The sequence below is a fragment of the Neocloeon triangulifer genome, unplaced genomic scaffold, assembly GCF_031216515.1.
Source record: "Neocloeon triangulifer isolate White Clay Creek 2 clone unplaced genomic scaffold, ASM3121651v1 ptg000011l, whole genome shotgun sequence".
Lineage (NCBI taxonomy): Eukaryota > Metazoa > Arthropoda > Insecta > Ephemeroptera > Baetidae > Neocloeon > Neocloeon triangulifer.
The window spans coordinates 688,393-714,701 of NW_026775553.1; the positions used below are offsets into that span (position 1 = coordinate 688,393).

General features: G+C 36.3%; 4 protein-coding genes across 7 annotated transcripts in view; 2 read left to right on the forward strand and 2 right to left on the reverse strand.

Annotated features, from left to right (window-relative positions):
• Nucleotides 1-14,994, reverse strand: part of LOC132196263 (zinc finger protein rotund-like) — a 128,716-nt gene extending 113,722 nt beyond the window's left edge. For 2 of the 4 annotated variants that reach the window (XM_059618790.1, XM_059618784.1), the window contains exons 1-3: nt 14,758-14,994; nt 14,372-14,617; nt 14,132-14,259 (exon numbers count right to left, since the gene is read on the reverse strand). The gene's annotated coding sequence lies outside the window, so the exon portion shown is untranslated. Of the gene's footprint in view, nt 1-3,758; nt 3,859-14,131; nt 14,260-14,371; nt 14,618-14,757 lie in introns of those variants that run through there. The other 2 variants (XM_059618788.1, XM_059618787.1) reach the window with 2 other exon arrangements.
• LOC132196266 (uncharacterized) lies at nt 4,820-8,257 on the forward strand. The gene is made up of 4 exons (XM_059618799.1): nt 4,820-4,899; nt 7,610-7,816; nt 7,860-8,070; nt 8,128-8,257. Exons 2-4 carry the CDS (start codon nt 7,760-7,762, stop codon nt 8,163-8,165), a joined length of 306 nt encoding a protein of 101 aa, XP_059474782.1. The 5' UTR covers nt 4,820-4,899; nt 7,610-7,759; the 3' UTR covers nt 8,166-8,257.
• On the forward strand, nt 8,560-11,485 carry LOC132196162 (uncharacterized). Its single transcript, XM_059618628.1, has 15 exons — nt 8,560-8,623; nt 8,680-8,942; nt 9,100-9,145; nt 9,205-9,269; nt 9,322-9,657; nt 9,710-9,779; nt 10,231-10,280; nt 10,341-10,376; nt 10,430-10,547; nt 10,600-10,709; nt 10,761-10,832; nt 10,877-10,913; nt 10,969-11,042; nt 11,094-11,193; nt 11,247-11,485. Exons 1-15 carry the CDS (start codon nt 8,560-8,562, stop codon nt 11,483-11,485), a joined length of 1,680 nt encoding a protein of 559 aa, XP_059474611.1.
• A 1,740-nt stretch (nt 14,995-16,734) lies between the features above and the next one.
• LOC132196062 (ubiquitin carboxyl-terminal hydrolase 48-like) overlaps nt 16,735-26,309 on the reverse strand; it is a 46,254-nt gene continuing 36,679 nt past the window's right edge. Inside the window, exons 20-21 of the mRNA XM_059618452.1 lie at nt 22,824-22,902; nt 16,735-17,216 (exon numbers count right to left, since the gene is read on the reverse strand). Of these exons, the coding sequence (XP_059474435.1) occupies nt 17,194-17,216; nt 22,824-22,902 (102 nt within the window). The 3' untranslated portion in view covers nt 16,735-17,193. The remainder of the gene's footprint in view (nt 17,217-22,823; nt 22,903-26,309) is intronic.

The following is a 26,309-nucleotide window of genomic DNA, read 5'->3' on the forward strand; positions in this document are numbered from 1 at the left end:
AAACTTCCTCTCTGCTAATTAAAGCTCGAGCATTTGCCCCAAGATTACGATCGTGCACTTATTTATTGCGCCGGATGCAATAATCGCGTCTTGCAACGCGTCCGACTCGATCAAATGTGCAAAGCACATCACGCAGCATTGACCATTGCATCTTCAAACTCTGCTTTAAATGCAATTAAATAATTCATAAATTATGTACAAACATTAAATTTCAATTTGATTCCAATAACTTAAAATTATTGTTCAAATTAATATCAAATAATTTAAATAAAAAATCAATCAAACTCGATAAATTAACTTCTTGATATTAATAAAAACAAGACTTTTCTTAATATTCTGACGGACTTTTGTATAAATTGCGGAAGCTGCTGTTGACATGTAAAATGTACAGAATCACCCTTGGAAGGGCAGAATGTTATCATTGCAGGTGTATCGCGGCGGCGGCGGCGGCTGCGGCTGCGGCGGCAAAGAAGAAAGGGTTCCGAGCAAAGAATGCCTAAAAGCGGAGGCCGCGCGAAAACTTATTCTCCGCTCTTTTGGCTCTCGCAGACGTGACATTGACGGACTTGTGTCAAACCGGTCTCTGCGCAAATTTCACATTCGCCGGGGCCGCCATGGGAATCGGAAAAATAACAACAATGGGCCGCCCGTTTCTTCAAAAGTAGTGCGCGGCGAGTTCAAATGAAATCGCCGGAATTCGGCATATAAACTTTCCTAATGATTGTTCCGATCTTTGAATCGAACCGCCACGTGCGAGCCTAAAATTTGAAAACAAAATTCATACAAAAGTAGTTATTGCTTCATTCATTTCCAATATAAATTTTTGGTGTTTCGCAAATTTTCTTTGATTAAAATTTGACCATGTTTAAAGTCTTTAAATTTATAAAAGAATTTTATTTTAAATTTTAATTATAATTTGTTTATGATTGTTGCATTTTAAATGTTCGAATGAATGGAGAATAATGCAATAAAAAATAATCATATCCATAATTGAAACTCCGATTTTAATAATAATTTGCTGCATTTTTTCAAGCGTACTTGAACTTTTCATAGCACTTATTTTATTCCTTTGCACTCGTAAAATTGTTAGGAAAGGATTAATGGGAAATTTTAATTCCACCGCTTGCTCTCTTTCCCATTTACGATCTCTCGAGACCCCCCACGCCGAGTGCACAATTGGCATTTGCAGCAAAAAAGAGATGCACGGGGTGCGATCAAGAAGTTGTGCTTTTTGTTTTCACGCTGAGAGAAAAAAAAACACGCCGAACTTTTGTGCAAAAGCAGCGCAAACTAATGATCCATGACAAATTGACTGATTCCAAAAATTCAGACAAAGAGAAACTGAATAAAATTAGTTCTGACGCAATTTTTGATTTGAAATTTAGCTTCAAATTTTAAAATCCAATTTAAAAAGTTTTAAAATTAATTTAAGTAAGAAAAATTAAATTATCTTTTTGGAATTAATAGCGTCACATTAAAGTATTTGGATTTTTTAGTAATTTTGATTTCATTTATTATGTCATAAAACTAAGGATTAGAAATATTAGGTCTAAATAATTTTTAATTATTTACCTCTTAAGTAAATACGAATCCAGTTTTCTTCCAGATTTTGTAATCTCTGCATGTATTGTCAAAATTTAATAATAACAGAGCTTTGTAAGATATTAATAATTAAAATTAGGAATTCCTTTAATATCTTGGACCGCAGTGGCATCATGAGTTGGTATTAAATCATTAAGGCTTGAAAATTGCTACTGCTCTTTCGGTTGGTAATTTTTTCAGGTGTAATTTGGCTGCACTTGCAAATAATACGGAGCCAGTTAATTATGATTGCAGCAAAAAGTGGAGAGACAAAGAAGGCCGCGCGCGCTTGAATGGCCGATTCTGCGTGAAATAAGTAGCAGCGTAAATAATGTAAATTTAATTAAGCTTCAGTGCCATACATCAGGATTATAGCGTGAATATTACACTGAACTAGACACTCTGGTCAGTAATGATGATTTTGGACGAGTCCTTGAACCGTAACGCGCCGCGAAAGAGAAGCAGAAGATTCGGTGCTACCCGTGTTTGTACAAAAAGCTGCTCGATCGGCCGAGAGAGATGATTTAGGCGCGGACCAAAAAAACTCGAGTACTCGATAATGCGCGGCGGCGGCGGCGGCGGCGGCGGCGGCGGCGGGAAAAAGGGTTTGATGCCTCCGAGGATAAATAATAATGGGAGAGGTGTGAAGGTCAGCGCAGCCGCGACTAATTCCAAGCCATTGTCCACGCTATCAATCTCCAAACATCACCCTTTCTTTCATGTTCAATCACCCGCGGCCGCACCACATTCAAAAGTGGATTTACTATAAATTTTTACACCAAAGATCCCTTTCGAAAGATGGAAATGAATGCTCAAATTCAAGCAGATTGCAAATGGAATATGATTTTTATATTTCAATCTTTTCAATAAAGAATGGGAAAATTGGGCGAAAAGATTAAGAAAAACTAGTGTGAAACGCCAATATTCCCGAAGTTAAATTTTATCTGAATTTTGAATAAATTTTGAACAATTTGCAGGGTTTGACAAATTTGCTTTGTTGTAAAGAAACAAACTATTTCACAAACCGAGCCAAATTTTTCTTTCAACGATTTTTTGGTGAAAGAAGAAATTTCACTCACATTGGCGTAAAAAGGATGTCGCAATGTTTAATTATCTGAGAATATTCGAGAATTTTAAAGGCAGAATATAGATCTTTTTATGGGGATTTTTAATTAGAAAATCAATTTTCTGAATCACCAAAAGATTCAATCCTTTGGTTAATTGTGTAATTTTTGTCCCTGCTGAACCAATATTGATTCTTAATTAATTTTTATTTTGCAACTACACTAATTTAAGGTTTGAAAAGATACAATCATTCTAAGACGCACGGTTGTCATAAAAACCAATGTTGCTAAATTAAATTAAAAATTATAACAATAAATCTATTTTCTGGACCCACAAAGTTTGGTGAAAGAAGAAATTGCACTACAGCATTGAAGCAAAAAAGATGTTTTCAATTTTAATAAAATGTGAATAACTGAGATTTCCAACCCAAAATCAAGAAATTTGTATAAGGATTTTTAATCAAAATATAACTATTTTCAGAAGCAAAGGAGAATAATTTAGAATTTTAAATATATAAAGTACGAAATTATAAAATTTATGTTTAAAATTTTTTTTATTCTTCTACAGTTATCAAGATTAAATTTTTTTAAATTATTTTAACAGCTCAAATAATTCTACTTAAAAGAAAATTGTGTCGAGTTGTGCATTTTGGAGCAAGTGGCGAGAATCGCCGGGGCCAGCACTTATGAATGCTGCAGGATTCGCCACGGAGCGTTTTTATTGTGCCGAAAGTCGCCGCTTTCATTCACATATATATGAATCAAAACCCTGGCCTTAGTCAACAATACACTAAATGCAATAAAAAGTCGTGGGCGCGTTTTTGCTATTGATATGTAATCTCCCCTCGAGACGGAGCGCCGAACACAAAAAAAAAATGCATCTTTTTTGTAGGCGCGCCAAGAAAGATGCATTGTATATTTATGAGCGGTGACGTCACCACAACACTCGCACCATATTTTGCCACTTTTTTCCCCACATTCATCACAGATAAAATTCTATTTATTCATGATATTCAACACATTTTATTTTAATTACAAAAATTTAAATAAAAACTGAAAAATTTAAAGAAAAAAAATCTATTTTTTAGAAAAATAAGAATAAATTGACTGTACCTTTGAGGCCGAGAGTGGAGGAACGCGGTGTGCGTTGGTTTTTGGTGGAGTGGAGAGCAGAGCGAGGAGCGATCGCGCGTCAGCAGGCGGCGAACCCCACGTGCGAAATGAGATTTCTTGCGCGTCTCGCGGCACTTCTGGCCACGAGCGCCGCCCCAGCGTCATGCGCCTGCCTTCGCCGGACCAGCCCCTTCGCACGCACCCCCAACCCTTTCGGCACACGCATGCCTCCTGCGCCCCGCAAAAACCTCCCTTTAGCCGAAATTGCACTTATACTCAATTCATTATTGCAATCAACAAACACCGATTTCCTCTAAAAAAGCAATTAAGCAAATTATCGCGAAATTGACTTCAATTGGGAAAGTGACAAATTTAGTTTTTATAATTTGAGTGGAAAAATGACAGATATCACTTTGGAAAAGTTTTAAGTAAGCAAAAATCTCTAAACGGTGCTTTTGCCATTTTTGCAACAAGACTGGTAAAATTATGCAACATAATTCCTTAATTAGCTAAGTTTTACAGCTAAAATTTCAGTTCTAAAAGTCGAAGCTAAAATTAACTTCAGAAAATGCAAAGAAAAGAAGGTGTAAAAATTATGTGACAAATTAAATTAAAATGTCAAAAACTTCATTTTTTTCCAAATATTTCAGGAGAATTTAACAATAATCAGGACTTTCGCTATACATTGCAAAAAAAAAACTTTTAAATCCAAACGATTTCTAGCAAAAAATTGAATAATGACTCCATTTGGAAACAATTACAAGTTTTTAAATAAGCCAATTAACTAATTGAAATAAATAGTTTTTCCTTTCTCGTATTCAGAAGCACTTTTCTTTCACCCATCAAGCAAAAAAGCTCAGCTGCCCTTTCAGTTGATTACAAATTTCACTTTTGACACTCTGACTTGTCTTTTACTCTTTTATTTTTTCATTCGCCCTAATTGCGGTTGCTGAGAAAAAAGCTAATTGTTTTGTTTGTTTAAGCGAACGATTCTGCAGACGAGGCCAATTTACCTGCCTGAATTATTATCAACTTAATTACGCTTCTCTGCCGTGGACACACAATTATTCCAGATTTTTTTGCTGCGACCGCTGCTTTTGGCAATTAACAGACTCACTCGCTTCTTCTTTTTTTCCTCAAAGTATGCATTATAAAGAGAAGCTGTTGAACAACATTTTAAGTAATTTTTACAAGCCGATGTGTGTTGTGGATAATCTCGGGCGAAAACAAAAACTTTTATAATTTGCAGTCATTTATTTGTCGTTACTCACATTTTGTCAGCAAAATAATGCGTGTGAATTTTGGTTAAATCTTCATTTCGTGATTAAAAAAAAAATAACAACTGGGAAACACAATAATTGTGGAAAAATGTCAATTACTAAAAAAAGAAATGTTTAAAATTTAACCTATTTACGTAAAAATCAGTTAAAAGTTTTAAATTTTATACGATTCCGGATTTTGAAGAAGACAAAAGACTCTGGAAAATTGCATTTTGTAATGAAATTATGTAGAAAATTAGAAAAAGTCACTCTCTTGTATTTTTAAATAGTTAATTTGAATCTCACAAATTTACAATTTGAATTATGATTCTGAATATATAAATTTTCATCAACATGACTTTAAACCAGCAATAAGTAGCTTGTCTTGAGTGTCAATCAATCAGATGGGAGGATTTTCCCACCGTCTTTGTCACGTCGGTCCATTTCCAATTTTTCGAGGTTGCCGATTAGAAATTGGGTGCGTTTTTTGGCTGGGTTAGTGCGGCGCGGCCTGGATTGTTTGCGCGATACGCTCTGCTTGGCCCGCAGCACACGTAAGAATGTGGTCAAAGAAAATCCATTTTTTCCAATCGAATGCAAATTAAAAAGTTGAACAAGAGAGAAGGGCCCGTGTGCGCGGGTGAGTGGACACGCCAACTGTCCATTAACTTTTACACGACAAAACGGACGCCGCAATTTCCAAGAAGAAAGAAATTAAGTTGTTAAACCCTGGGAGAAACTCGGTGAGAGAGAATTGCACTCCAATTTCAGCAGAGATAATTGAGAGATTGTTTAAAAAGAAGTCAGCAGAAATTGGATTCTGAAATTTTTCAAATTTTGATGGTTCAAATGAAAAATACTAATGAATTTGTAATTATACTTTTTAATTAATCATCTTTTGGTCAAATTTCTAAAAAAAAATTAACTAAGAAATTCAATTTTTAATTAAAAGATTGCGTTCAAAATTAATTATCTTGATTATTTTATTATAAAAACTCAATGTGACAAAAATTTTAATATATCAAATTCATAAGATTTTTTCAAAAAAGTTAACTTTTGACATCGTCCTTCTTATAATTAAATTGAAACTGATAATTATCGGTTTGAAGTTGAAGAGTTGGCGATTGCTTTTGGCAAGAATGAGCGCATTGAAGTGCAAAGCATGTCGCTGGCTCAAAACTGGTTGATTTCGCAGTGACTTCTTGAGAGAGCATCTGATAGATTTCCAGGTACCGCTGGCATTTTAATTATGTCCAGCGCGCGCGTCGCATTGTCTCCTCGGAATAGATTTCGGGTGCTCGCGCGACAAAGAGGAGCAAAATTCCTGGTCCCGTTAAAGAAAGAATTTGATTCTCGAGAAAAAGAACAAAGGCGGCGCGCAAAAGAGGAAGAAAAAAAATTCTCTCTTTTAGGCGAAATTTTGAAACTCGGGGTTTAATCTGGATGGCTCGCGCGCAAGATAATGTTCGATCCCCTTGAAAGCACAAAAAATCGCGCGCCCAGTATGGATCCAAGTTTTTTGTACCTCGCCCGCTCTCTGCTCGCTCGCCCCGTCATGATATAACGAACAAGGGAAGCTTTTTTGTGCATCTTCATCCCTCTCGCTCGCAATCTCTCCTTCAGGCAGCAAGGGTTGTTCGCCCCCGAACGCTGGCTTAACGCCTCCTCTATCTGGGTCATTTTGGCACCAACTCGCGAGCGAAACCAAACAAGGAGAAAAACTAAATGCGTTTTCAATTAGTTTGATTAATTTCAGAACAAAAACGGAGACGGATATTTATAAATGATACAAGAATCGAGAAGGAGGAATTTTTTTCAAAAATAAATTTGTAACTTCCAGAATTGATCAGTTCTTTTTTTAAAAATTAGCAAAGTTTTAAATTTGCAAGTTCATTATTATCAAATCTGATAAATCTCTTTAAAAATTTTAAAATAAAAATTTATTATGCTGAAAATATTACTATTTTTGTAATTCTTACCAACTTTTACTTACAGATTTTCCTACGTCAATATTGTCGATGGAAATTCGCATGAAAGCCCTGGGGCCAGTTTAGAGCCGAAATCGCGCATTCGAAATCAAATTCACCAGAGCCAAGCGTTTTCAATATTCACTCGCTCTGGAGGTGGTCATGTTCTTATCGCGTTGTTATTATTCAAATTTTATTATTTGCTGCCGCGATGATGGAAAGATAAATAAATACACACACACTACTGAATTAATTGTCCGCGCACAGGAGAGCCGAGCGAGCTTTCGTTCCACGCACTTCGCAGCCTGAGGCGTTTTGCGTTCCCCCCAAATAAAATAACTCGATTACTATCATCATGGGAATTACCAAACTTTATTATATTGATCGACCAAGCTTTTACTTCTGTAGTAAAGTTTGTGTTATTTTTTATTAATAAAACTTTTCTGACAAAGCTGCAAAATTATAAAATAATAAATTTAAAAAAAAAAACACACACACACACACAAAAGTGATCTGTTTATTTATTTTAAAGTTTTTTTCTGCTGTTTCCTATTAATTATTTCAATTTAATTGATATAAATAATTATGATTTTAATTTATTCATTCATTTTTGCTACATTTCCAGGGAAGCGATGACATCAATTTCAGTGATTAGCAAAATAATTGCAGGATCAATCAATCAAATTTGCTGACGTTGATTTGTCTTCCGCTTCAAATTAAAAACTACTCAAATGCTCTCGATTGCACATCATTGAACTCTAAACCCGCTCAAGTCATGGAGCGTTTTTCGCTGCTCATTTATGTGATGGTTTTGGCAACATCTGCAATTGTGGTACCGAATTTTGTCTCCAATTGATACATTTAATTGTGTTCAGGTTTTCAGTGAAATGGAGAGAAATTTTGAAAGAATATCGCGCGATGTGATGAAAATTTTCCTACGCCAGGGCGAGTTTCGCCAAAATTCACAAAGGAGAGACCTGAAGGCGCCTAAATCCTCCATCAAAAAGCGGGCCAGATTCAAACTGAGGAGCTCAACCAAAAAACCGTCCACGATTTCCAATGAAATGCTCCTGGCAATGCTTGAAGGTAAAAAATAAATTTAAAAAGTATAAATAACAAAATTCACTGTTTATAATTTTGCAGAAGACGCTCCAGACGAAGCTGTCAGATTTAATAAATAATTATTTGAAACTTCAGTAATTTTAATACTTATATATTTCAGATAACTTTCCAGTGTTTTGACTCGTGCTTTCCAAACGTAAGAATATATTATATAAAAATTTGCTTTACAAAATTTAAAAACTTATAATTTTTAGTCAACGTATATCGACGCTGCAGGAAAAGTATTGAGTGCGTTTCATTTTAAATTTTGTACTTTTAAGGAATTGTAAAATAAATTATTCCAACAGATCCAAATAAATACGGAACATTTACCCAAGTTTGCGGAAAAACCTACTTGTTTGGAAAAATTAAAGTGTTATTAATTCGACATAGTCAAAATTAATTAATTAATTAATAAATCAATAAAAGGGATTGGATTGGTTTGAAAACTGGCGGCTTTGCTGCTCTCTGGGAATGCAGCCGATCATTTTTGACACCAACGACGAATTTTCGTGCCTCGAGAGACGCTACGCGAGAAGTGAACCTGGATTTTGTGAATCCTGCCATTTTTATTTGATTTTAATTGCCGGATAGAATTGAAGAGGGACGCAAATTACGCTCGATATTGGGTGGGCGGGTTCAAAAGCCCAATCTTCAACAATTGGTTGTGGTGCACCAAAGACAGTCCGGTTGCGATCGAGGACGAAATGCTGTCGCAAGTGGAAAAGAGCGACAGTGACGTGTGCCTGCGCGCCATTGTTGACGGCGGAACTTTGGCCCTCACAAACACGAATTGCACGAGCAAAAACGTCCGGTTGGCGTGCGAATCGATTGACAGGAATCTTGACGATTTGCTGGTAACAAAATTTCACTTTGATGTTAAAAAATAAAAATTAATTTGCTTGAAGGGAGAGCAAAACAAATGCAAAGCTAATTGCAGCGCCCAAGAGTGCAATCGAGATGTAATAAATATAAATCTTTTTTTCATTTTTCTAAGAAAAATACAATTACTAGGAAGATCTGTTCAAATTCAACACGAAAAATGACTCAATCGTAGAAAGTATTTATCTTTTTTTTAATAAATAATTCTCTAATAATAAATTAAATAAAAATTCCAAGACAGGTACAAATATGGCAAGTGGATTTCCCTATTCAACAGATACTTCTTGTTTTCTTCAGAATCGGTGAGCAGTTAAATTTTAATTAAATTTGACTTGATTTGAAAAAAAAATCCAGTCCTCGTATGAAGACGCTTTTGACAAGTGTTGCGCTCTCGGCACCAAATTGCTGTCAATAAAAACGGCGGCCAAAAGAAAAGGCCTTTCGAAGTTGGCAAAAGATTATCCGGACATCAACGACGAGTTTTGGACTTCGGGAAGTGACGTGGGGTGTGAGGGCAACTTCCGCTGGTGCTCCGTCGACCGGCCGTTTTTGAAACGCGAAGTGCTTTGGGCGCCGAACGAGCCCAACACTGACAGGGGTCGTTGCGTGACCGTCAAAATGAACCCTGAAGTCGATTCGACGACGCTGCAAACGGCCGATTGCAATTTAAAGAAACGTTTCGTTTGCGAAGTTAATTTTTATTACAAACAAAAGAATTTCAATTCTTAATAAAAATGAATAGGTTCGCCAATCAGGAAACTCTGTGAAAGCTGTGGAAAAGGAATGCGCAGATTTGGTTGGCTTGACCAATGGTATTAGTTAGGAAATAGTATTTCAGATTCTTTTTTAATCATTTCGTTGAAAATGTGAATGAATCTTACATTTTAATCATAATTTACCGGGTCTTTTCAAATAAAATTTCATTTTAACTTTGGATCGTTATAGACGGACTCTGGTGATGTTTGTCGTTACAATTATCAAAAAACTTGAGCTTTTGGTCACTGGTGGCGCTGAGATCGCTGATTTTGTCTTGGCGCTGTGCGATCGTAGCGACACCAATGACCAAAAGCTCAAGTTTCATGAGAAAACTGACAATATCTCAATTGTCTCATAATATGTTTTCCCATGTTATATGTTTTCTTGCAAATATTTTGATGCAAACAGTTTGAAATCTTTACTTCGTGTTTTCACAACATAAACTCAAAATTTTGCGATCTCTCAAACAATGAAAAACAATAAAAACCATTAATTTTATGACTCCAGATGAAGAGGACAAACTCGGTAGCTCCGAGCCACACACTTACAACATGAAAGTGACTTAAAGTTTGATTTTTCCCTAAATATTAAATAAACTTTTTCCAATTTTATTGCAGTGCTTCATTAAATGCATTGGCGACAACTTAGGATTGGTATTTGCATTTTGTAATCAACTCCAATTAAAACTTCATCTGTGAAAAAAAAGGTGATCAACGGAACCGTGCAAGATGGCAATTTAATCAAGCTTCTTGATAAACTCGACGACGACGGTGAAGTGCAGAAAGTTGGCAAAAACACGCTAATCGCATGCAAACGCTTTAGTGGTATTTTTTGGGTCAATTTTCAGAATAATTTTATTAAGAAAATAATTTCCAGATCCAAACGACGACTGCACAGGAGTTTATAACATTTACAAATGTTTAGAAAAACTGGCACCAAAGCTGATTAAAAAAAATGTTGTCAGTTTTAGGACTCACGCGTCTATGGTATAAATTAATGGACATAAATTTGGAAAATAATCTAAAAAATTTGTAAAGAGAATGGCTCCGATAGAAATTCGTGAGAAGAGAACTTGTTCGCTTAAAAATAGCCTGGAATGTAAACCAAATGTGAGGGGATAAAATAATCTTGGAAATTTAATCCTTTTTTTCAGATTACTAGAATAAATATGCTCAACGAACATGGAATTAGTAAGAGTTTAATTAATTAATTTAAAACTTGCTGCAAGTAATGATTTTTTTTAAGCACCCGAAGGTGGACAAAATGTTTTGGATTCTGATGGCCGAAAATGGTACAAATCTGAGTGGAAATTGCACCATGTAAGATTTTTTTTTTAAATTTGATATTTTTTTAAAATTATATTTTAATAGAAATACCCAGAGGCGTTTGGCTTCTGCTGTTCTTTAGGAATGAGACTTCCCATTTCACTCGATTACCCCGATTTTCAGCACATTTACGATTTCATGAACGGTTTTTTCATATAAAAATTAACTTTATAATTTATAAATCAACTCGTTCAAAAGGTTCAAGTTTTGACAACTATTACGGCGAAACTTTCACTGATCAAAACGAGGAGGAAAGGTGGTGCGAGACAAATGAAAAACTGGACCTGCAAATGACACTGGACGAGTTTAAATTGGAGTCTGAAAAGTCATTTCTCTATTCTCGAAAGGGTCTGTTGCCGAAATACAAACTCGTCTCGCTGAGACATTCGCGCATGGACAGTGCCAGCGTGCGTTACTTTTTTTGTCAATCACCTTGAAATTCATAAAAACAAAATGAATGAATTTGATAGCAATAAATTTTTATTTACTCGGTGCATAATCATAAAAAAAATTATTTCTTGTTCTATGTGAATTCTATGACAAATTTACTGATCAATTGATAATTTAAATTTAGTTCATAAATTATCATTTATCATTTTTTTAAAAACTTTTTAATATTCAGACAGGTTCAAAACTTACTTAGAATGAGAGTAAAAAAGGGATAAATTTAATTGGTTTTAATTATTTCTCACTAGTGAAAAGTTTTGTTGGTTTAAAAAAAAAAGGAAGGAATCCAAACAGATCATCGCGTCGAATGCACTCACGATTAATTGGAAACGGATTGTTTGAAAGCTTGAGCGTGACCTGCAGATCGAGCTAATGCGTGATGCGCTCGTCTGCGGCCAAAAAACGCATCCGTCGCACACCACATGAGCCTCGTTATCGGAAGAAAGGAGTCCTGCGCGCTGCAACGCGTGCTTTTTTTTCCAACAATCACTCAACAGAGAAGCCTATTATTGTGTCTCCGTTACACCTTCACATCGCTCCACATCTTTCAGCTTAAGTAGATTCATCTTAATAATGCAATTCTTCTCGTGAAAGATGAGAAGTTAAATAAGATTATAAATTCATTGTTTAAAACTTATTAAAATTAGTTATTAAATTTAAAAAAAAAGAGTCTAGTTTTTATTTTTTCCAACAAAAATTTTAAGGCTTTGACATGATTCATTATCCTATAATTGTAAGACGATTTTGGGAGTACTAGGCAAGAATTTTTGCCATGAGCAAAAATTTGTAGGAAACCATGTTTTTGATCGTTCTTTCCTTTCTAATAGAAAATAGTAAATACTAAGATGTGCAGAATTAGATTTCCTTCAACTTTTGATTGAAACTTTTTCTTGTAAAACAATTACCCTGGCCGGAAAATCCATTTTCGTAAAACGTTTGAACAAATTTTTTATCAAATTTTCCAAATTATTAATATATATTTTACCAAAACACAGTCCGCACAATTTTTTTCTAATCCTTTCTTGTAGATTGTAGATAATATTCTTTTCTTTCCAGATATATTTACCACTCCAAAAAACCAGCAGAGACTGTCCTTTTTTCCTGCTTAGCAATAAACGAAGAATATGAAGTAATAATAATAATTCCTTTTCACTCGCTCTCCGTTTTATTTCTTTTTCTGCTTGTTATGCGATTCGTCATCTCGAGGAGAATTTCAAATAGCAATTCAAATGGCCGTAAACATTTTATTATCGGCAGCGCGCATTTTGATTTGAAATTAACAAGCGGCTAAGGGCGATTTACAATTTCACTCGAGCAGTCGATTTTATGCCGAGATGCTTAATTAATGCATCTTTCTCTCCCAAGTGCCTCGTGGCAACGATGCTCGGACACGATTTGTTCATTGCGATTGAGAGATTAAATGCAAAATAGGCCAACAAAGTTTACTCGTCTCCTCAAATATTTTTTATGAAATCTGTTTTCTTCTGAAAATTAATTTCTATAGAGTCAAAAAAGTGCACAAAAGAATCAGATATTAAAATTAAAATGATTTATAAAATTGAATAAATTTTTGAACTCCTTTTATGGGAGATTAAAATTATGAAATTACTCATGAATTCATGACTTTCACCAAGTATTGCAAATTTTGAAACAATGTTTTATCGAGAAAGGAACGTTTTGAACGTAATACGCATTTAATTAGCATAAATTTTCATGCAAATTGGAATTGAGCGTAAAATCAATAAGCCGCGCTGGACCCTCGGGCTCTGCATCAAATTTACTTTTATTAGATTGTAATTTCCAGACTCGGATGCTTTTTGCCGAGGGCGTGGTTGCTCGACTTATTCTCTCTGTCTGTGCAGTTGTTATTATTACGCACACCTGCTCGTGTTCCTCGCCAAGAGAGAGAAACAATTTACAATATCGCGTTGCTGCAATCGCAACATTTGTCTGTTTCAGACATTTAAACGCAGAGTTTTGCTTGTAAATCAAAAGCATTAGAAATGCGAGTCAATTTTAGTTTTCTTTTTGAAATCATTAATTTTGGAATCTCAACTAAAGATTTAAATTTGTACTTTTGACTAAAACGCCTTTTACGTGGAATTTAATTCTCAATCAACTAAAGATGTTCTATGGAAAAAATTGTCAACACTAACCAAGAATTTAATTTTCTTTTTAAGTATTAAAATTTTCTAAAATTTTGTATTCAAACATTTTAGTGCAACTTAAATTTTGGATCGAAAATGATTATTTTAAATTTTGTTAGGTAAAAATATTGAAAGATTAAAATATATTATTTGTACAATTAAAATAAAAATAATTAAGTTGTTTTTAATAAGTGTAAAAAGTGTTTTAAAAAATTCACTTGATTTGCATATCAATCAACAGCATCAATTTTGTTGTTTGTTAATTTCCGCAATTTAGTCCGCAAGGTTCAATTAATGTTAGTTTTCAATTAGGTTTTACTGGTTTTAAAAGGTATTGCTCTAAACTGAATTTTAACGCCACTAGCATTTAATTCAGTACAAAGACTAATCTTTGTAATTCCATTTTCGTTAAAATGAAAACCAAGCAATTGGTCAATTTGGTCAAATCCTCTGAAAACTTATCGTTCAGCAAAAGAGAAAAGAACTGACCTTCTTGAAGGTGGCTGGTTTTGGCCAGGGTGCTTGTTGCTGACGAGGTTTGATCGATGTCCGTCTGCAAAAAGTTGCAAATTGCAAACTTATCCTTCCTTCCTCCTGAGCGATGCCACCGACTGAGTCTGAAATTCAAGTTGACTTAAATAATAAATTAACAGATCAGAGTAGCAATTTGTGTTGAAAATTACAAATCAATGAAGGTGTGAATCAATTTAATATGTGGATTGTTTTTACCTTTGAGCTTCAATAAGGTTTGAGGGCCGAAGTCAGGGTGTCCAGTGACTTGAACCTCCAAACGAGGTCAACGTGAGCCTGCGTTGCTTCGCAGGTCGGCCACTTGTGCCCTTCGACTGCCGCACCCTGGCATCCCTGAAGAAAAGGGTCGGCTCGACCCTTCCTCGCCTTTCACGTGCGCAGCCTCTTCCTTCGGGAATCATTTCCGATAATCCGACGCAGGCTGATCCCAGGTTCTGAGATTTCCTGCAAAAACTTGTTCATTTAGCCTCGTCAGCTTCGTGTTTGCAAAATTATTTCAGATCCAAACGCAACCCTGATTGATTCCAGTTACATAAACGCGTAAAAATAAAGGCATCAGGGTGTAGTTCACGTTTTTCTCTCACGTATTGTGAATCTCTGTGCATTCATTCCTTCGATGAGAGGGTCGTTTTCAGGCTAAATCTTCTTTTCAAAACATTGCCCGGCGACAGCATTTTCTGGCGGAAAAATCTTTCAAATCAACTTCGCAACGTCCGAACACCGGATTCAATTTCGATCTGGTCATTTTGACCGGATTTCGAGTTTCGACCGGCCATGTGCTCCGTGATCAGAAGCCGGCGGATTGCGCGGAATCAAATCAGCCTTGAAATCAGCCTAATTGCCACCTGGGCGGGGGGCGGGGCTACTCGTACCAACAAAACAAAACAAAACCTCTGTTTAAAAGCATTGCCGCCAAATATGGATTGATTTCGTTTTTTGGTTTCTGAAACTTTCATTAATTGTTTTTAATAATATAAAAATTAGTCAAAACTTCTATTTAAATAGCGAAAAGGTTCAACATTTAAAAACGTTTTACTTGTGTTTGGTTGTCTAGCTTTATAAATAATTTTATCCGAATCAAATGGCGCGATTAGATCACGAATCGACACAGGTTTTTTGGATTAAAAAGAGTTTTGAATAATTTATGTTTATGTTATGAGCAATTAGCATCCGATGTGAATCTCCTTCGGCTTGGATTGTTTTTCAAAATGAATAAAATAGAAAAAAAATAATTCAAAATATGAAATTTCACATCTGAATATTGGTTTGGTTTGAAGTTGTTAAAAAATTATTTTATTAATTATTACAATTAAATTATGCAATCCACGTTTGATTACATCTGTTTATTTATAAAATTAAATGGTGAAAGAAAAGTTGAAATATTTTGCAAATTTTTTTATTTATTTTGGCCTGATTTATTTGTTTGTGGATCATGAGATTGTGAATTTGTTTTGAGCGAGGCAAGTGTGTGTGTGCGTGGATTGACGGTGGTGTCGCGGCTAATTTGCGTATTAAAATACAATGGGGATCGCGGAGCGCAGTGTCGGCGGCTCGCGTTTCGCTTTTTGTTGAGATCATTGAATTAGCGTCAATACATTCGCCGCGGGATGAATTTATGTAGTGCGGCCGGTGCAGACCTTGTCTTTTGCAGTTGACTTGGAGCGACCGACGCGCAGACATTCCTGCTGATCTGCTTATAAAGCGGCTCCAATCTTTGATCTTTCGCGTCGGTTTCGAGAGGAGAGATTTTCGGCCAAATCATGCGATCAAAAATTCATCAAATTAATTGCCCCTTTTGTTCGCTGCGCTCTGTGTGTGTTTGTTTGTGAGACAGGAAACCAAATATTATCATCTCATGTTTTGTTCTTCGCATTTCGTTTCTCTCACAAAAATTCCTCTTCAAGTGCTTCAAAGGATGCGATGACATCGATGAAATCCGCAGTGACCAAAGATTAAAAATTTAACATTAATTTGTATTATTTTACAATAGATTTTTTAAATAATTAATAAAATTAAAACAAAATAATGTTTTTTTTTTGGTTAAAAAAATTCAGTTGCAGGTTTGCTTTCAAATCAGCAATCTTTAACAAATTGATATTAATTAAAATTCTAAGTTATAAATAAATTTAAAAGATTATTATTGTATAATTTTTCCAATTCCATTACATAAAAAAAGAAATGAATTTAATTTATAGATTTAAAATGAATTTTATATTTTATAGCAACGGTCGATTTGATCTGATGAGAGATTTCGTGCGTTCTTTTGAAAGTGCACGCATCAGCAAAAGATGTTTTCCCTCTTTTACGGACGGACACACGGACGGAGCATCAGCGAGAGCTGCAGACATGGGGGCTGCTGATGGGCCACTGCTTGATGACCGGCTATTTGTATCTGCGACTTTTTTGCAGCGCCAAGACAGACAGACAGACACACACACTATGAGCGCGTAATGGCCAAACCTATACGCAGGGCCGAGTGCGCCCATTTCTCAGCTGCAGGCAGAAACAAATCCCCCGTCTTTCTCCAACAATTTGCATCGCGCCAGAAACAAATACAAAAATCTCAGTGATGGAAACTTTATTTCAATGGATTGAATATTTTTTTTTTAAAGTCCAGAAATTCCATATTCTATTTATCATAGAAAACTTGCTTTTACACGATGAATTAATTAATTGCAAACATTTTTTACACATTTAATTTGCCATTAACATTGAAGGTACAGCGTAGGTTCGTAATTCACGTGTTAAATGCATCATTTAGTGTGGCCACTTTTACAAAGTGACGGGAAATTCATTTCTCATAGAAATGTTTTAAGACTTTATACCCTTTTAAAAACAATTCACACGTCTCCATATTTCATGCCTATATTATTTTCTTCCTCAGAGACGTGTTGGAGATAAAAACAAAAGGCGGTCCTCAGGATTCCGCTTGTTGCAACTTTTTTTTAAACTAAACGCTAAAACAAATCTTGAATAAATTCTTAATCAGTCGACAATTCTCCACTAAGGCTTTCGAGGACTCACTGCTGGGCAAGGATGGTTCCTGAAACAGGCGAAATTTTTATTTTATTTAAAAAAAAAAGAGAGACGAAATAAATCGATGAGTGTGACTGGCAAATTCAGGCTTATTTTTTACTGGAGGCGAGCGAGGGCGGGCGGGCGGGCGTAATAAATAATGTCTTGAACTCTTTCACGAGCAGAAGGAGTTTGTTTGCGCGGCGGCGACGGAGGCAAAGGCGACGGCTGAGGCTGAGGCGTGTGATATATATTTGAGCAGGGTGACAGGCCGATAATCCTGCAAGAGACTGCATCATTTATAACTGCACTGTCACTATGCACCTAATGACACTTTGCTCAGCAGCCAAGGGAGAAGCGAAAATTATTCAAACTCTTCTCCGCGCCAAATCCCAAACATTTCCAAAAAGGGCCTGTTTCGGAAACGCTACAAAATGAATATGAAAAACTAAAGAAAATTTGAAAATAAAAATTATTTTCTCCATTTTAAGAATATTAATCAGAAATCAAGAAAAGGACAAATTTAAAATTTACTCTCAAAAAAGCCAGTTGTTTCGTTGAATTTTTAATGTAGAGACAATTATTTTGTAATATTTTATTTATTTCATTTAATTAATTAATTAATATTTCAAAAAATAGGGCCCATGCAAATCCATTATTCCAAGGGTTTTGAATAATTTTTTTAATTAATTAAAATAATTTAATAATTCTATTGAATCCTGAGAAACCTTAAGGAATTCTCTTAATTTGCCTTTTGTATTATTTGTGATTTAAATTCTTGTCAGCTTTCCGTGAATGAATTGAAAAACAAATTCTTTCGTTCTAAATCAATTTAAGATCTAGAATGAAAAATATACATTCTCCTCTGCACACGATTAAGGACCTTGGAATGCCTGCTTTTCGATTCATTAATAAATTTATGCCTCGCGCATGATTTACGCCGCTTTAATTACACTCGCCGAGAAAAATCTGGATGTCGCGAGGGTTTCGTGCTGCAATTATTGCGTTTGTTTGTTTTGACAAGTGGAGAAATTTATGGACGGTGCGCGTCTGTAATTAGTCCGAAGGTGCTACCGGCGTGATTAATTAGCTGCCCAACAGTGGCACCCGAATCAAAGAGAGAAAGAAAGGATCGGAGGAGGAAAAAAGTGATTTGCATTCATTTTCCTCGCAGGCGCATTTGGGCGCGAGAAACGAGACGAGAGAGAATTTCACTCTCTCCGACAAAAGACAAAAAAGTGCCAGTTTCAATGTTAATCACAAAATGAATTCCTTGTATAGATTTTTTACATAATTAAATCCAATAAATTATATACAACAGCAGATATTTCTCATAAGTTTAAAGTAATGGAAAAAAAATTTAATTTGAAGTTTGTGTTTTTTGCATCAAATTGTTTCCCGAACTTTTGCAACAATACATGAGAGAGGTTAACAGGATAAAGAATTTGCAATTTATTTTAAATAAACTCAAATTCTACTCAAAATTTAATAAAAGAAAAATGTTTTATAAATAATTTAGAGAAAAATTGGAATGGTCAGTACAAATGTATGCAATTTCTTGCAAGTACAAACAATCAAGAAATAAATTAGATAGGGCCATTGATTTAGCGCATTGTTGTATTTTAGAGTGAAAAGGAGAAAAAAATAACCCAAAAGTCATCAAGAGATAAAAAAAAGTTATGAAAAGTGTAAAAAAAGGAAATTCCCTTAAAAATTCGTAATTATTTTGATTCTGCAGGGACGATTTCCACATTTTGAACAATTTTAGGGTTAAATTTGAGTGGTCGGAGCGATTTCGTTTCTCGGAGCGGAGCAGAAGCCGAGGCTTGGAATTGGGCGCCGCCGTTTTTTGCGCCACCCCTGCGTATCGAGCGGGGGTGGCGCGCATGGCACCCACCCTGGGGTCGCCGCGTTCTCCGGTGACGTCACCGGCGGTGGGCGGCAGCCGGACAATGCTCGCCCCTCCCCCCACCCGCCAATCACAATTGCACGACGCCATTTTGTCTGCAGGTGCTCGCCTCATTAAATTCGCTCAAGTCGCCGCCCGACCCACACAGGTGCGCGCAATTAACCAGGGGGCCCCACCTGCCCCCCCCCCGACCCCATTCATCGGTAGTTGAACGAAAATTGCAAATTAAATGCTTCAAATTTTACAGCTAAAGGTATTATTTTGAAGTAATTTTTTTTAAACTGAATTAAAATGACCAGAAAATTAACAGTTTTAATTGAAATTGAAATTAATTTTGGCAGACGCGCGAGGAATGCATCGATTTTGCGCGCGTCTCTGGAGTTTTTGCTCTTCTTATGGAAATTGAGCGCGTTGAGACGGACGGACAAAAAATTCAGTGTGAAGGTCGCCGGCCGCGGAGGAATGATGAATGCAAGAAATAACCCCCGCGCGCGTTGTTCTGCATCGAGGAGCGACCCCTTGTGCCGAAAATGTGCCGCGGGCCGATCGATGCGCGGGGGCAAAAAAACTCCTTCTGGATTTCCTTATTGCCGCTTTTTTCGTCTGGATCAGCAAAAAATCGCCAAGGTCTCGCTAACCCAGTTTGGCTTCCAAATCCACCCCACCGACGAAAGGCAAAAGAATAAAGAAAATAAATACACCCCCACGCAAGCAGTCATTGTCCGGCGACGATTAATTTTCAGCGGACATTGCAACAGAAAAGATGCATCGGCGGATCGCGTGATTTCTTTCCTTCCTCTTTACAAACGCGAAGAAAGCCAAAAGTAATTTGAGATGAATTATAAGAATCAAGAGAGCTGAGCGGAAGAATTTTCGTTTTTATTTTTCAAATAAATGAAACATATTTCATTGCTTATTGGATAAAAATTTTGTTATTCGTACAAAAATATCTTAGTGTTTTGTAAAAAATTCTAAAAAAAAAAATTGGATTATTTTGAACCAACGAAATTATTTTTCTTTTCATTGGATAATAAAATACTTTATTTTACTAAATTTAATTCAATTCCTTAAACTAATGTTTTTGCAATTAAATAAACTAATTGTTTGAAAGTTATCTGAAAACTTTTGGAATTCACGCTGGAATTTTGTAGCATAATTTATTCCACTAAACCGCATATATGTATGAAATTATTAATGAGAGCAATTATTTCTCTCAAGCAGAGGTTGCAATGCGTAGGTTATTTGAAGTAAAACGTTAAACGCTGTCAAGTGGCTGCAGCAGCTGAGAAATGCACGGAATCAAAATAATTACACTTCCATGGTTACTCGCTCTTGAGAGAGAGAAAGATAATTAGCCGCGATAAATTGCCACAATGAGTCCTTGTTTTTTTTTCTTGTTCATTTCACGTGTCGCGTCTTTCTCGAGAGATGAATAATGAACGCGAACAGCTCATCCGGTGGCGCGAATGGAAAAATTAATCAGCGTTAAAACGCGCGGCAATTGAACGGACAAAAGCGAAGGCAAACCAAGCCTGAAATTAATGTTAAATCACTTTTGTCACGAGTTGCCATTCATGGGCGATGGACGAAGGTGCGCAGGAGGAGCCGCTCCATTGATTTTGTTCCGAGAAACGGCGAGGCAGGCGTGCATGCAGCGATCGCCCGCTTTTTCCTCCGAGAACCGGAGTGACCTGCACTTTTTTCCAACCGCCCAAATGTTGACATTCGATACATTTATACATCAAAAGCGTCCAACAAAGGTTGAGCTCCGAGTCACAACAAATCAATTGTGTTTCATTTAATAATTTTCGTCGTGGCTCCAGTTAATTTGCTCCATTTAAAATATCAATTAAAATCTCAGTCTTGAATTGTGCTAAAAATACAATTGAATGAATATGCAGACGATGATTTATGTAATTTCATGAGCAACAAATTTAAATCAGTTTTAAATTGCTTTGGGCTTTGGAAAGAAATAAATAAGAACTTTAGAAATGAATTTTATCGCAACAGAAGTTTCCACTAAAATTTTGATCTTCAAACTGATTTTTTATTTAAATTTTTCCAGAAAAAGTTAATAAATTTTAATTTTTATACTTTTTAGCTTCAAATTTCAAACTTGATTTGTGCTTGAATTTTGCTGCAACCCTGTGTGACCGCTTTGCCCACCCTTCAAACGAGGTGATGGATCAGTGTCTCGGCATATTGACCTGGCGCGGCCGAGTCTCATTACGCGGCGGCACAAGAAAGGAAGAGCAAAAGCAGAATGGAAAAGTAATCGCCGCGGCCAATCAGTCACCGAATGCTTGACGTTTAGGCTGGGGTAAAAACTAATTTGCGGCTTTAATTCTCATCGCGCTCCTTTCTTTGAGGAGAGAAGAAAGAAAGAAAGAAAGAAGGATTTCTCTCGCACTCTATTAAAAACGGGCGAGCGAGCGAAAGAGCGAATTTCGCATATAATATTCCGGAGGGAGCGAGCGCGCCACTGATGTAAGCGAGGAATTGATATTTTATGGCCGCGGCGCTCCCCCTTTTGTTGTAATGTCAGCACTAGTTGGTAACTGCACTAAAGCATCGCCCATTATGATGTACATTCGCCCCGGCATATTTATTAATTCCGACCCAAGACAAATTTTATAAACTGCGCTAGGCAGCGAGCGCAGCAACCCCTTTTTCTTCCCCGTCAATCCGCATCCAGCATCGCGTTTTTTTTCTCGCAAGTTCAGGTCCGCTGAAGCTCTGCGCGGCCAAAAATGAATGAGAAAAACCAACAGCACGTGTATGAAGCCGTGACGCGGACCATTATTCACGCCCGTGCACCATCAAAAATGTAAAATCGCGCTTAGATTTTATCTGCGCTGATGTAAAGCGCACTCGACCTCTGCCCTTGGAATTATTCGCCGAATTAATAATCCGTGCCTTCTTCACACGCACGACAAAGCTGTTTTTTTTTTTTTTTTTACCAAATTCATCAGAAATAAAAATTACAATTAGGAAGAAAGTAAAAAAAGCCTCATCGTCAAGATTATTTCATGTCCCTAAAACAATAACATTAAAATATGTGGTTAAAAATTAAATCGTATTTCTAGATATTCGAAAACTTTGAAACAGAACTAAATTATATTTAAATTGGCAACACGCAACGTTATTTTTAAATAACTTTTAAATTAACTGATTTTTTTCTTTACATTCAGCTCAATTCTTGGAGCTTTGGATGGCATCACCACTCTGAGCTAAAGAGTATTTATCTATAATAAAATCAGCCTAAATTAATTTATCTTTCAGCATCTAGACGATCTGAATTGTAGATTATTTGCAGATCAGGTATCGGCGGTTAAATTTCAATTAAAATTGCTGCTGCTGATTTGCATTTTACAGAAATACAAACTCGAATCCAATCGAACAAAATTTATTGGTCCTTAATTAGGATGGACGGTTTGGCGCGAAAAACACGGCGCGCAAAAAATGCAAATTAGGGGCGCGAATAAATAATGACCCAAAGTATTTAAATTGGAGCGAGAAACACGAGACTTGTCGCTACAAAAAAAAACGACGCTGAATATTTTATGAGTGTGCAATTCCGAGTCTCCGTTTGAGTGTAAATCTAATTAGAGGCTTTAATTACTGCAGCGCGCGGATTACTTTGCGCGATGACTTGCTAAACGCACCCTCTGCTCAAATCTCAAGAGCGAATTTGCCAGCCGAATTTGAATAAACAAATTAACTTACCGACGAAGCCCTGTTCTGGATCCGCCGTCAACGCACAACAACTCTCGCCATCCGAATTTTCCTCGTTGATCTTATCCTCCTGTGGGAAAATAAATAAATAATTTCGCCAATGATTTATAAATTAAATCTTTAATTAAAATCAAACTTATTTCCAGATTGATTTAAAAACCACTCCGGTGATTTTTATTACTATTTCTTCTGAAAAATCGCTAAATTTCAAGCAAATTGTTATAAAAAATTAGATTTTAAAATAATAAACCGTAGCGTCACAATAAAAGGAAAATCCAATTCAAATAATTTCAGCAAAGAAATATTATGAGAATTGAGTATTTTCTTTACTTTGGTAAAAAAAACTTCAGCTTTTGGTCCTTGGTGGCGCTGCATGAGTCATCAGCGATCGCAGCGCCACAAACGACCAAAAGCTGAAGATTTTTTGTGTGAAAAAGTCGATTTATGTTTTCTTGCAAATGTAAAGCAACGGTTTGGAATTTTCACATCTATTTTCCACAAAATATAATAAAAACTTGGCGATCTTTCAGAATAAAGACCAATAAAAATCACCAGAGGGTGCTTTAATTCAAAACTCATTGTGAAAAATTTATTTGTATAAATCAAATGAATAAAAACTAAAATGTCAATCGTGCTTGTAGTTTACGGAGATGGAGGAGCAATAAACAGGGCGATTGTTTCATCTCACTCGTCTTCTAATAAATGTTTGCTTATTTTTTGCTCCACTTAATTTTAGTCGAAAGGAGCGTTACTCACGGCAATTTGATCCGGGCATAAAGACGCCCTAATTGCGCCCTCGCCTATGTGAGCATCGCAGTAAAACCGACTTTACTGCTTCCTTCTCTGTTAATTTCGCGTGCCGTATGGAGACAAATTCGGTTGCCTGCAGGGCCAGGGGAAAAAATGCAGACAATACGGGAGAATATTTTCGAGGGCGGCTCTACATATAAACAGACAATGGGCTGCTTTTTTGTCATTTCGGAATCCGCTATTGAAAGTGATACGTGCGCTGATTACATCTCGGCTCGCGCAACAACAAAGAGAAATGGGCGCGCACCTGTACATAGTAGATTTTATGAGCGCTAATATGTGACTGGAATGGATAGTTCGCCTCAAAACTCAACGGCCGATCTCAAACCACGCCGACTCTTAATTATATTTTTAAAAGCGCTCCACGGATAAATAAACCAGTCTGAGCGGCGCGATTCAATAAGATGGGACGATTAATTTTATATTTCTTTTTATTTCAGGGAGCAAATTTTAAGAAGATAGTTTAATTTTATGAAATTATTTGCAATTTTAAAATTAGCTTCTTTACATAATATTTGGTTTCCTATTTAGTTTATTAAAATAATTTTATTAAGAAAAATTCTTAAAAATATAATTTCCAACAATCTCTTTTCCTAAATAATTGTTTTTCAAAAATTAAATGTAAACAATGTATTTGTAACAATGTGGACAAATAAACAACAACAATAATTTTAAAATAATGAAAAAAAAAATTAAAATGTATTTGTTTTAGTCGTTTGTGTTGGGCTGAAAAGTGTCGCATTTCACAAGCATTGCACAATTTAACTTTGAGACTGACAACAAAGAGCACTTCATTAGATAGGGTCTCGCACTTCATTTAGCCGCGCGTCGACTTGCTAGAATTTATGTGTATGCATATTTGGACGAGCCATTTGCATCTTATCTCCAGATGGGCTGCACACACACACAGAATCAGAATGCCGAGTGACGCAAAGAGAGAGAGAGAGAGAGATGATGAATACTTTCGCCTGGCTTAATGTGGGGGCGATGATAGTGTGTCTCTGCAGCGGCAGAAGCGTGGGAACGAAAGCCACGACGTGTCAACAGCTGCAGAGCACCAAAAAGATGGTCGCGTTTCGACTCGGAAACTACTGTGGGGGCTGCTGCGGTGCCGCGCACAAGTCCGTATTAATTACCCACGCAATTAGCACACAAAACAGACATTCGAATCGGGCAAATAATCCGTCTTCATTCTCCGCAATCCTCCCCTAACAAAGAAAACAAACACATTTGGAGAGAGAGAGAGAAAAGCAAGAACTTTCAATTTCAAAAAGCATCAATTTTCAAATTTTAGCTCATTCGAACAGGTCATTCTCAGTTGTCTAATCGTCATTTTAAAACAATTTGTTCAAAACTTTTGATGAAATGTTTTCTTTTTTAATGTGATATGGCGCCTCTTTTGGCTATCTCAGATTTTTTTGTCCGGTTGCCTATTTTCCAAGGGCACAAATTTTTCTACATTGACCTCTCCCCAGGTTCAATGACCTTTGACCTAGAAACTTGGTGTCATTTAACAAAAGATGCCGTGGTTCATCAGCTCCAACCTCCCAGAGAGAAAATTAAAAAATTTAATTAATTTGGCATAGCAGTTTTAGTGAAACTCTTTTTGAACATCTTGAAACGATCACATCGCATACGTTGTGACAAAATATGATGATTTTTAATTACTTGGGTATTTTCAGGAATTATATTATAAACATTAAAGCATGGATTATCTTTACAATTGCTTGCATGAATCAATTAAATCAAAGTGCTAAAAACTTAGCATAATTTTTTTTAGGAAAATAAATCATGTTATTTACCCTTCAATTTCCTTATTATCAAAATGATCATTGTAAGTTTTTGTGAAGCATTTTACTGCCCTCAGTTATTTCATCCTTTAAAATTAAAAAAAAAAGGAGGAATTGAAAAAGCAGGCTGCAATTTGTTTGTTGAAGTCTGAAATTTAAAAATGCTGAATAACTCATGTCGAACAAATTTAATGGTTTAATCACGACCTGTACAACAATTAAATTTCACCTGAGGTAATTGCAATGAGTGCTCCGTGGGCAGCGGGCGCGGGCAGGTGAAATCAATTTGAGAAAAAATCGCCTCCTGCTCTCCTCTTTTGTATAACGGACCGGTACGTGCTTTCCAGAATCGCATCTGCTTCTTCGACTCGCACAGGTGACCGAAAAATGCTGCTTAATTTCTGCGCATGAAATGAGTTTAAAAAAAGGCCGAGTGTTTCTTCGGCAGAATTAAGGAGGAATTTTGGCTCGGCACGAATTTTGAAAAAGGGCACTCGCGTGAGAGGCCCTTAATCTTTGCCACTCCCCCCACCCGCAAGTTCATTAAAGACGACGCGGCGGGAGTGCTCATAAATTATAACAATTAACCCGCTAGCTCCATCATAATATAATGGCGGCGGCGGCGGCAAAAAGTTAATTCAACTCGGGGCCGCATTATTGCATGAGTCTCGCGCCACTTTCATTCAAGCGTAAACACTCTTTAATTTTTACCAATTCCCAGCAACGTGTTCATTACAAATCAAATCCTGCAGGAATTGCAAAGTTTGTTTTGATCCGCAAGTGCGTGATAATTTTATGAATGATTGCGCCCTGTGAAGGAACGCGCGCGCAGGGGTTGATTAAATAAGGTGCGAGAAGTTGCAGCCGCGAGGGGTGG